The sequence below is a fragment of the Oncorhynchus tshawytscha genome, linkage group LG29, assembly GCF_018296145.1.
Source record: "Oncorhynchus tshawytscha isolate Ot180627B linkage group LG29, Otsh_v2.0, whole genome shotgun sequence".
NCBI lineage: Eukaryota > Metazoa > Chordata > Actinopteri > Salmoniformes > Salmonidae > Oncorhynchus > Oncorhynchus tshawytscha.
The window spans coordinates 33929498-33940736 of record NC_056457.1 but is presented as its reverse complement, the minus strand read 5'-3'; the positions used below and the strand labels follow the sequence as shown (position 1 = coordinate 33940736).

The 11239-nt window shown below is 43.0% G+C and overlaps 1 protein-coding gene across 1 annotated transcript; it reads left to right on the top strand.

Annotated features, from left to right (window-relative positions):
- The first annotated feature begins 202 nt into the window (after positions 1 to 202).
- Positions 203 to 9175, top strand: LOC112239033 (PR domain zinc finger protein 14-like). Its single transcript, XM_024407546.2, has 8 exons — positions 203 to 1052; positions 1581 to 1634; positions 1755 to 1915; positions 3146 to 3416; positions 3754 to 3956; positions 7268 to 7369; positions 8010 to 8229; positions 8419 to 9175. Exons 1-8 carry the CDS (start codon positions 407 to 409, stop codon positions 8583 to 8585), a joined length of 1824 nt encoding a protein of 607 aa, XP_024263314.1. The 5' UTR covers positions 203 to 406; the 3' UTR covers positions 8586 to 9175.
- Positions 9176 to 11239: the final 2064 nt, after the last annotated feature.

The following is an 11239-nucleotide window of genomic DNA, read 5'->3' as shown; positions in this document are numbered from 1 at the left end:
TAGCAATGTTTGTATTTCGTTCAGCAATCCTGTGATTTGACAGAAATATATTGATGACGTTTTTTAAAATAACTAACCAACAATTAATTGTATTCTCTTTAAATGTATTTTGAGCGGATATAGGCCTTTAAAAAGCATGCATAATTTGTTCGTTACCAAATTCCATTATTGTAGCCTAATTGATTTAATTATGTTCCCTAATTGAAATCGGTTTATTCATCTTCAAATAATGATCTAGAAAATAAACTTGAGAGAGAAAACTTAAATTGAGAAAAATATTTAAGGTAATTGCTGGAAATAAAGCTAAAATCTCTCCACCTCTATCTCTCTCCAGGCCGAATAGCTACAACGTCGACTATTCCTATTCAAATCATCACAGATTGGCTCTGCCTCCCCGCCTGCTGTGATGTCTCTGTCCAGCATCCCCGCCGTGAAGGACAAGCCTTTCCACTCCAACCCCCTCAAAGGCAGGCCTGTCCGGGGTTCGGGTTACTACGCTGCCCCGCTGCCCGGAGCCCACCACTACATGAACATCTTCAGGAGCTCTCAGCATCCCCTCCACCCGCTCAAGTCTCTGGGACGGCTAGTCACCGACACCCAGGCAGTCATGCCGTTCAACTTCACCACCGGAACACCCTCGTTCTTCGGCAACCGCGGCCACCAAGCCACCGCCGTTAACGTTCTTCACGAGCAGATCTTCAACGTATCGCACATCCCCTACTTCAACCGGATGATGCCGGGAGTAGGACACACTATTTACTCCAAGCACGAGGAGCTGGCAGCGGTGGTGACCGAGCACGCCATCGGCCCGTTATCTGTAGGCCTATCAGACTTCAGCAGTCCCGTCTCGAGCAAGAGGTCCTCCGCTCCCTCACCCCCACCGTCTAAAGAAAGTTTATTCCACCTCAGGGGAACCGAACTATCACCGGAGAAAACGCGCACTTATAGTTTCAGCGAGGACGACCTTTTCATGGTCCTGTATGGATGTTCCCGGAGCCAGGTGCAGAATTCCGGTCAAGCCATCTCCGGAGTAGCCCTGCTTGGGAACTCAGGTAGACAGATACAGCTATTTGAAATGTTGGCGAAACTACAAAGGTTAATTTCCTTAAAGGAAAACGTGTGTGCTTGCTTCAGCTGTCCAGAAGTATGTTCGGAAGAAGTTAACATTGTTAGATGCGGGGCGGCAGGTAGCCTAGTGGTTAGACCAGTAAACGACAGTTTGCTGGATCGAATCCCCGAGCTGACAATGTAAAAATCTGTCGTTCTGCCCCTGAACAAGGCAGTTCCCCGGTAGGCTGTTAAGAATGTATTCTTAACTGACTTGCCTAGTTAAATATAAAAAAAGATGCAACAACCACTTGGGGCTGGATAATTAATCAGTAGGCAATAAGGATGTATTTCTAACGGGGACTTTATGGTTTACCCATATCATGAAACCAAACTGTCAATTCCAGGAGGGTTAATCTAGGTCTGAGAAACCAGCTCATATTGTCAGTCGTCTGTGTTCGATTTGTAATGTTCACCATTGATGACCAGCATCATTCACCAGCATCATTCATCAGCAACATTCTCTTCAACAGTTTGCAACAGCGAACAACTCACCTTGGAAACTGAGGCGCTTGGACTTCCAGAAGGTAATATCTCTTACCCCTCTCTCTCTCTCTCTCTCTCTCTCTGTCTGTCTGTCTCTGTCTCTCTGTCTGTCTCTGTGTAAAGGGTGTTACGTTTAACGTGTTTTTAAATGTCACTTACAGGGTTATCTATCCACCAGACAAAGTACGGCAGTTTGTCCCACTACGGAGTTTACGCAGAGAAGAGCGCCATCACAAAGGGAACCCGGTTCGGCCCATTTCAGGGGAAACTGGTCAATACCAGCGAGATCAAAACATATGACGACAACACGCTGATGTGGGAGGTCAGTTATTATATTATGTTTTATTTTGTGTGTGTGTTTTATTTGTCGTTAGATAAACGTTTTTATTTTTTAACTTTTTTTTTTACTTTTGTGTTTTATGTTGTCCATTAACCAGCGGTGCGTAAATGTAAACTCGTGCGTAAATGTGGGCCTAAACCCCCTGTGCAGTTTAAACCATGTGTAGCCACGTCAACTTCTGTGCCATGAAAATAAGTGATTTTTGGAGTTCTATATCGAACAGGTTGCTTCTTTGGACGAAATGAAAGAGCCCTTTACTAACAAAGCTTCAGGCCTATATAGGACCTTGAGAGTTATATCCCTACCCAGAGTGTAATGTGAATTTGAGCAGACAACAGCGAACAGAAAGCTAACACAGTCACATCACGCTTGTGAAATGTCAGCTAACTAGCCCCCCTTTTTATTTGGTTTCAGCTGTTTTGCATTGCCATTTATATCCATATTAATGATGCTGCTGGTATGATTTCGCCAGGTTAGAAAAACGACTAGCTGACGACGTCCGACTGGTTACCTCTCTATGGCAGGGGGAGAGCCGAGGTCGCTGTGGCAAACGGCCAGGTTCATACAAACACGCTGTTGCTAACTAAATGCTTGCTAGAGGAAATCATGTATCTAATGAATGTATACACTCTTAGATTTAAAAACAAAAAAAGGGTTCTAAATAAAAAACCTTTTGGTCAATTCAAAATGTAACTGCCATTCCAGCATAAACATACAAGATGACAGTGATTGAACTTGCAAAAAGCCTACCGATAAGGCAACAACAAGCCATACCGTACTGGTCCATAGAGATGTCAGCCAGAGTTGATGCCAAGATTGACATGGGCCATCATTCAAATGAACAAATACCTCCCGGTCCACCAGTACATATTTCCAAACTATGTTGGTATATAATGACAACAACATCTAAAAACTATTCAGGTGTTCATTATTTAATTGTTTATTATATTATATTATTGGCTATAAATATTCAAATGTATTAGTAGTAGCCATAATTCATAAATGGCACCATAAAGGGATCAATATAAAAACCATTTTGGTTCCGTGATGAACCACCCTTGGGGTTCTGATCAAAGAACCCTGTGATGAAAGGGTTCTATATAGGTGTTCCATATAGGAAGCAAGCGATTAGAACCCTTTTTTGTTCTATAGGGAACATGTTTTTTTTCTAAGAGTGTAACAGCAACATGTTCTCCCTGTCCGTTGATCCAGGTGTTCGAGAATGGCGGGTTGAGTCACTTTGTCGACGGCCGGGGCTCGTCCGGTAACTGGATGTCCCTAGTGAAGTGCGCACGCTTCCCAGAAGAGCAGAACCTGATCGCGGTACAGAGTAAGGGACAGATCTTCTACGAGGCCTGTAAGGAGGTCCAGCCGGGCCAGGAGCTGCTGGTCTGGTACGGGGACTGCTATGTTCAGTTCCTGGGGATTCCTCTCACTCTGAAGGACTCGCTGGAGGAGAGGAATACAATGCTTCCACTTGAAGGTAATGACAGTTCATATAGAATATAATTATTTTATATTTTTTCCCAGTGGGAACTTCATTTGTGGGTGGCATATATGACCCGTTATTCGTGCATACCTATTTGCATGTTTAATATATGCACATATACTCTACTGTAGGCTCATTATATTCTCTGTTATAAACTGGGTGGTTCGAGCCCTGTATGCTGATTGGCTGACAGCCGTGGTTTATCAGACCATATACCATGGGTAGGATTTTGCTTAATTCTATTCTATAAGTGTATCGAACGTGTTTATTTCTAGTGACAACGACGCCACTGCAATTTACCAAGGCGTTCCCTGACGTTTTCCTCTTTCAGATTCTGGAGAGGGTTTTAAGTGTGACCGGTGTGGCAAAGTGTTCGCCTATCAGTACTACAGAGACAAACATCTGAAGTACACGCGCTGCGTGGACCAGGGCGACCGGAAGTTCCCGTGCAACCTCTGCAGCAGGTCGTTTGAGAAGAGAGACCGATTGAGGATCCATATACTACATGTTCACGAGAAACACAGACCACATAAGGTACACGGGAAGTACTCAGACCCTTTGACTTATTACACATTTTGTTGTGTTACAGCCTGAATTCAAAATGGAATCAATTGTCTTGTTTTTTTTTCTCTCACTCATCTACACACAATACCCAATAATGACAAAGTGGAGACACACTTTTTAAAATTTTTTTTATGTTTGTAATGTATTAAAATACAGAAATACATCATTTCCATGTACATCGGTATTCACGCCCCTTTGCTATGACATGCATCCAATTTCCTTCAATCATCTTTGAGATGTCACTACAACATGATTGGATGAAGTCCACCTGTGGCCAATTAAATTGTTTGGACATGATTTAGAAACATACCTGTCTATATAAGGTCCTACAGTTGACAGTGCATGTCAGAGCAGGAACTAAGCCCAAGGAATTGTCCGTAGATCTCTGAGATAGAATTGTGACGAGGCACATACAGTGGGGAGAACAAGTATTTGATACACTGCCGATTTTGCAGGTTTTCCTACTTACAAAGCATGTAGAGGTCTGTAATTTTTTTAATCATAGGTACACTTCAACAGTGAGAGACGGAATCTAAAACAAAAATCCAGAAAATCACATGGTATGATTTTTAAGTAATTCATTTGCATTTTATTGCATGACATAAGTATTTGATCACCTACCAACCAGTAAGGATTCCGGCTCTCACAGACCAGTTAGTTTTTCTTTAAGAAGCCCTCCTGTTTTCCACTCATTACCTGTATTAACTGCACCTGTTTGAACTCGTTACCTGTATAAAAGACACCTGTCCACACACTCAATCAAACAGACTCCAACCTCTCCACAATGGCCAAGACCAGAGAGCTGTGTAAGGACATCAGGGATAAAATTGTAGACCCGCACAAGGCTGGGATGGGCTACAGGATAATAGGCAAGCAGCTTGGTGAGAAGGCAACAACTGTTGGCGCAATTATTAGAAAATGGAAGAAGTTCAAGATGACGGTCAATCACCCTCGGTCTGGGGCTCCATGCAAGATCTCACCTCGTTTGGTCTAAACTCCACTCGCCATGTTTGGAGGAAGAAGAATGACGAGTACAACCCCAAGAACATCATCCCAACCATGAAGCATGGAGGTGGAAACATCATTCTTTGGGGATGCTTTTCTCCAAAGGGGACAGGACGACTGCACCGTATTGAGGGGAGGATGGTTGGGGGCCATGTATCGCGAGATCTTGGCCAACAACCTCCTTCCCTCAGTAAGAGCATTGAAGATGGGTCGTGGCTGGGTCTTCCAGCATGAAAATGACCCAAAACACACAGCCAGGGCAACTAAAGAGTGGCTCCGTAAGAAGCATTTCAAGGTCCTGGAGTGGCCTAGCCAGTCTCCAGACCTGAACCCATTAGAAAATCTTTGGAGGGAGCTGAAAGTCCGTATTGCCCAGCGACAGCCCCGAAACCTGAAGGATCTGGAGAAGGTCTGTATGGAGGAGTGGGCCAAAATCCCTGCTGCAGTGTGTGCAAACCTGGTCAAGAACTACAGGAAATGTATGATCTCTGTAATTGCAAACAAAGGTTTCTGTACCAAATATTAAGTTACGCTTTTCTGATGTATCAAATACGTATCTCATGCAATAAAATGCAAATTAATTACTTAAAAATCATACAATGTGATTTTCTGGATTTTTGTTTTAGATTCCGTCTGTCACAGTTGAAGTGTGCCTATGATAAAAATTACAGACCTCTACATGCTTTGTAAGTAGGAAAACCTGCAAAATCGGCAGTGTATCAAATACTTGTTCTCCCCACTGTATCTGGGGGAAGGGTATAAAACAATTTCTAGAGTGTTGAAAGTTTCCAAGAACATCATTGGGAAATGGAAGAAATATGCAACTACCCAGACTGCCTAGAGATGGCAGTCCAACCAGACTGAGCACCGGGCAAGAAGGACCTTAGTCAGGGAGGTGACAAAGAACCCAATGACCACTCTGACAGAACTACAGAGTTCCCGTGGCTAAGATGGGAGAACCTGCCAGAAGGACAACCGTCTCTACAGTGCTGCACCAATCTGGGCTTTATGAGAGAGTGGCCAGTCGGAAGCCACTCCTGAGAAACAGGCACATGACAGCACGCCTGGAGTTTGGAAAAATACACATGAATGAAAGATTCTGTGGTATAATGAGACAAAAATATAACACTTTTGGCCTGAATGGAAAGCACTTTTATCTGGAGAAAACCAGGCACAACTCATCGCCCGTCTAACACCCTCCCTACCGTGAAGCATGGTGGTGGTAGCATCATGCTATGGGGATACTTTTCAGCAGCAGGGACTGGGAGACTGGTGAGGATAGAGGGAACCATGAATAGAGCAAATCCTCAACGAGAACATTAGACTGGGGCGAAGATTTTAGGTTCCAACCCCAATCATACGGCCAAAGCAACCCTGGAATGGCTTCAGCGCGACAGTGTTAAAGTCCTTGAATGGCTACAACAAAAGTCTAGACTGGAATCCCATTGAAAATCTGTGGAAAGACTTGAAGATTGCTTTTCGCCACCGCTCTCCATTTAACTTAACAGAGCTTGAGATAATCTGCAAGGAAGAATGGGAGGAAGAATCCTCAAATCCAGATGTGCAAAGCTGATACAGACATATTCAAGATGACTCAAAGCTGATACAGACATATTCAAGCAGATACAGACATATCCAAAACGACTCAAAGCTGATACAGACATACCCAAAACGACTCAAAGCTGTTCCAGACATACCCAAAACGACAAAGCTGATACAGACATATTCAAGACGACTCAAAGCTGATACAGACATATCCAATACGACTCAAAGCTGTAATCACCGCTGAAGGTACTTCTACAAAGTATTGACTCAGGGGTGTGAATACTTATGTAAATGAGATATTTCTGTATTTAAGTTTCAATAAATTTGGAAGAAAAACATGTTTTCAATTTGTCATTATTGGGTATTGTGTGTAGATGGGTGAGAGAGAAAAAAATACACTTAATTGATTTTGAATTCAGGCTGTAATACAATACAATTTGGAATTAAGTCAAGGGGTCTGAATACTTTCTGAAGGAGTACTTTTCTCTTACATTTTAGAAGCCCCTAAGGTATCTTTCTTTTTTTTCTCATTTTTTACCTCTCCTTCACATCTTGTTTCTTTGTTTCTCACCATCTTTGTTTTTTTTAAATGTTATTTGTGTGTCAAAAGATGATGATAATCTATAAGTGAAGGGTACTGTAGTCTTTCCTTACCCCCCCCCCTCCGTATTTAGATTTAAAAAATAAATAAAAATCCTCATCCTTAATTTCTCTCCTCTCTTCCTTCCTAGTGCTCAGTGTGTGGGAAGAGTTTCTCTCAGTCTTCAAGTCTCAACAAACACATGCGCGTGCACTCTGGAGAGCGCCCTTACAAGTGTGTGTACTGTAACAAGGTAAGCATAGAGGAGAGAGAGAGTGTGTGTGTACACTGTAACAAGGTAAGCATGGAAGAGTGTGTGTACAATCCTCGGTGGGCGTGTGAGGTCAGACCCCGATGGAGTTCGAGCTCACCATTTTAGAAGCTCCCCCATTTTAAATGGTGCATTTTGGCGTGAGCCTCCTCGTTATGGTCTCGTCGTGCAGCCTGCAGGCACGCTCCACCGAGACACTTCCATGGTGATTAGCGCCAGATGTACACCCACCCTATTGTTCCTCCCTCTCCCCGAGATTACACTCTGAATTTACGGCTCTCAAAGGAACAGACGTTTTCTTTGTTGTTTGTAGGGTATGAGATCCTCCTCTTCGGTTTTTATGTAGGCCTAGACTACTTAAATAATGTTGTTTAATCCCAAAACCCTGTTGTTAACAATGTTATCTACTTGCTAGTGTTTTAAACATCTCCAAATTATAAGGTAGCCTGTTTTGAAATCGAATTGACTCAAATATCAGGCCTGGGTACAATTGTATTTAATTGCCATGAACAACCTGTCGGGTTGTTAAAAATAGAAAAAGTCAGTTACCTAAATATTATCAGAACTACTGAGTTCTCCAGTTCCAGGAGTTTCACTCAAACTTCTATGTTCTCGATTCTAGGCCTTTACTGCCTCCAGCATCCTGCGCACGCACATCCGCCAGCACTCCGGAGAGCGGCCTTTCAAGTGTAAACACTGCGGGAAAGCCTTCGCCTCGCACGCGGCTCACGACAGCCACGTCCGGCGCACCCACGCCAAGGATAAACCTTACCCGTGCGACGTGTGTAGAAGCACCTTTCCAGAAGCGACAGAACTCAATAACCACATGAAGAGTCACACACGTAAGATTTGATTGTCACTAAATAGCCTACTGAAGGAATAGGACACGTTTGTACCAAGGTATAGGCCTATATCTTGAATGCAAAACCAAAATACAGGATAAATACAGAACTATAGGACTGTACTTATGTGTTGATTAATTGCCTAATATGGATTTTCATTGTAAAATATTATCTTTTCATTATTGACAGAAAGACCCCTCTCAGAAACCACTACCATCTCAATAAACGGATCTTTGGAGGATACAACAACGATCCTTTCAGTCACCAAGGACTGCAGGACGCCAAGACTGACGGAGGAGAACATCTCGTACACAGGACTGACGGTTCTGAACCCAGAATATCGACCCTGGAACTAAAACCATTCCATAGAATTAGAATGTGGCATTCTAGAATGTGCCGAATACATTTCGATTAGAGCTCAAATCGTTGCTAGGACACTTCTAAAAACATTTTTTTTTTTTAAAGATAATAACTATTGGAAATATATTTAATACCACAACTTTACTGTATTGTATGACACACTGTACGTAACTTTTTTTTGTTAAATGTATTTATTTTTTCGAATCTGTTTTGATGTAATGAGAAGACGTTTTTTTTTTTTCTGTCTAAAATCTTTTGTTATTTGTGTTATTTGGTTAATTATTGGTGTTGATCAATGTAATAATGCAAGATTTTAACGAAATGTTACATACAACACGTATTAACGTTCGTTGAGCACAATTTCTTATAGTTCAGCATTAAAATCGGCTTGTATTATTATTTAAAAATGCTGTTTACAAGTTTTTCATTTATACATGCATCCCCAGACTTAATTTAAACGTGTTAATTTATATTTAATGTTTATCGTGCTACCTCTAAATCCGTCCTATTTCGGTCTTTCATGGCTGACTGTGCTTTTACCGACTGTCTGTTTCGTGTCTCTTGTGTATCTGTGTTTAACTGTTTAAAAGCATCGGCTTTCTAATAAATATGAATTAAATAATAGCATGAAAATAAGCCTGGGTTAGTTTGTTTGCAACGATAATGCCTTGACATATATATTACGCAAACAGTATTCGGATCGAGAAAGGACAACTGATGTTGATTTTACAATGTAATTGACCACGAACATGTTTTGGGGACATATTTAATTAATTTAACATATTAGTGAAAATCGAAAATATCGAAACACAATTAGATTCAATTCTGGTTACACTACATTTATGCTTTTCGTTTGAAAACAAGACCCTTGTATTTGATAAGGCTACTTATAGATTTGAATAACTAACTACCTATCTGATGCATTTTCGATTAACAATAACATCTTTATTCAATGTATTTTTGAATTTAAATGTTTGAACCTTTATTTAACTAGGCAAGTCAGTTAAGAATAAATTCTTATTTACAATGACTGCCTACCCCGGCGATACCCTAACCCGGACAAACCTGTGCTCCCAATGACGGCCGGATGTGATACAGCCTGGATTTGAACCAGGGACTGTAAGTGACGCCTCTTGCCCTGAGATGTAATGCCTTAGACGGCTGTGCCACCCGGGAGACAATTCTACTGTTATAACGTTTTAGATTTAACATTGACATATTTTGTTCAGACTTGATTTCATGATCAGTAAAATCGTTTTATAGACTGTTCTACCAGGTAAGTCAGAGTTGCCACGGAATAATGTAACGGGCTATAATGCAAATATCGACGATTCTTTATGTATCACATATTAGAAGGATTCTTGTTGAATTTAACTAGGAGCTCATAAATTATTTTCTTCCGCTATCATTGTAGAATGGAGGCTTCAGTTCCACCTGAATGGTCTCGGTGGGGACTTCACACACATACACTGTGTATGTGTGTGTGTGTGTGAGAGAGAGCCAAGCATGCACTTTTCAGACAGCAAGGAGGAACATAGTGTATGTGTGATGAGTATGGGGGGAATGATCATTCACTTCTGGCAGTGGGGAAATGAACCAATCCCACGAACCCCAGTGACACCAAATGAATGACAATGGAGTAGCAGCAATGAGGTGGTCTGAGGGACAGGGGAGGAGAGAGGACGAGGCTGTAGCATAAGGACACAAACACTGTCCCAATGACATCTGCTCTTCTCCCCCTGCTCCTCTCTGACTGTCCCTGACCCTCACCTTAAACCTCTGCTCCTCTCTGACTGTCACTGACCCTCACCTTAACCCTCTGCTCCTCTCTGACTGTCACTGACCCTCACCTTAACCCTCTGCTCCTCTCTGACTGTCACTGACCCTCACCTTAACCCTCTGCTCCTCTATGACTGTCCCTGACCCTCACCTTAACCCTCTGCTGCACTCTGCCTGACCCTCACCTTAACCCCCTGCTCCTCTCTGACTGTCCCTGACCCTCACCTTAAACCTCTGCTCCTCTCTGACTGTCCCTGACCCTCACCTTAAACCTCTGCTCCTCTCTGACTGTCACTGACCCTCACCTTAACCCTCTGCTCCTCTATGACTGTCCCTGACCCTCACCTTAACCCTCTGCTCCACTCTGCCTGTCTCTTACCCTCCCTCACCTTAACCCTCTGCTCCTCTCTGCCTGTCTCTTATCCTCACCTTAACCCTCTGCTCCTCTCTGACTGTCACTGACCCTCACATTAACCCTCTGCTCCTCTCTGCCTGTCCCTGTCCCTGACCCTCACCTTAACCCTCTGCTCCTCTCTGCCTGTCACTGACCCTCACCTTAACCCTCTGCTCCTCTCTGCCTGTCTCTTACCCTCACCTTAACCCTCTGCTCCTCTCTGCCTGTCTCTTACCCTCACCTTAACCCTCTGCTCCTCTCTGCCTGTCTCTTATCCTCACTCTTGGACCTAGACTTGGCGCTCCGGTACCGCTTGCCGTGCGGTAGCAGAGAGAATGACTAGGGTGGCTATATAGATGCTGCCTCTTTATGGTGAAGTCATAACTCATGGTGTTATAGGTTAAGATATTACACATCTCCTCTCCTGTCCGCTCTCCTCCCCTTCCCCTCATCCCCTTCCTCTCCTCTCCTCTCCGC

Excerpts from the sequence above, each read along its gene's own strand:
- LOC112239033 (XM_024407546.2), top strand. The coding sequence starts at position 407 with ATGTCTCTGTCCAGCATCCCCGCCGTGAAGGACAAGCCTTTCCACTCC. Across the intron at positions 1,635-1,754 it reads GGCGCTTGGACTTCCAGAAG|GGTTATCTATCCACCAGACA; the intron begins GTAATATCTCTT and ends TGTCACTTACAG. Across the intron at positions 3,417-3,753 it reads TACAATGCTTCCACTTGAAG|ATTCTGGAGAGGGTTTTAAG; the intron begins GTAATGACAGTT and ends TTCCTCTTTCAG.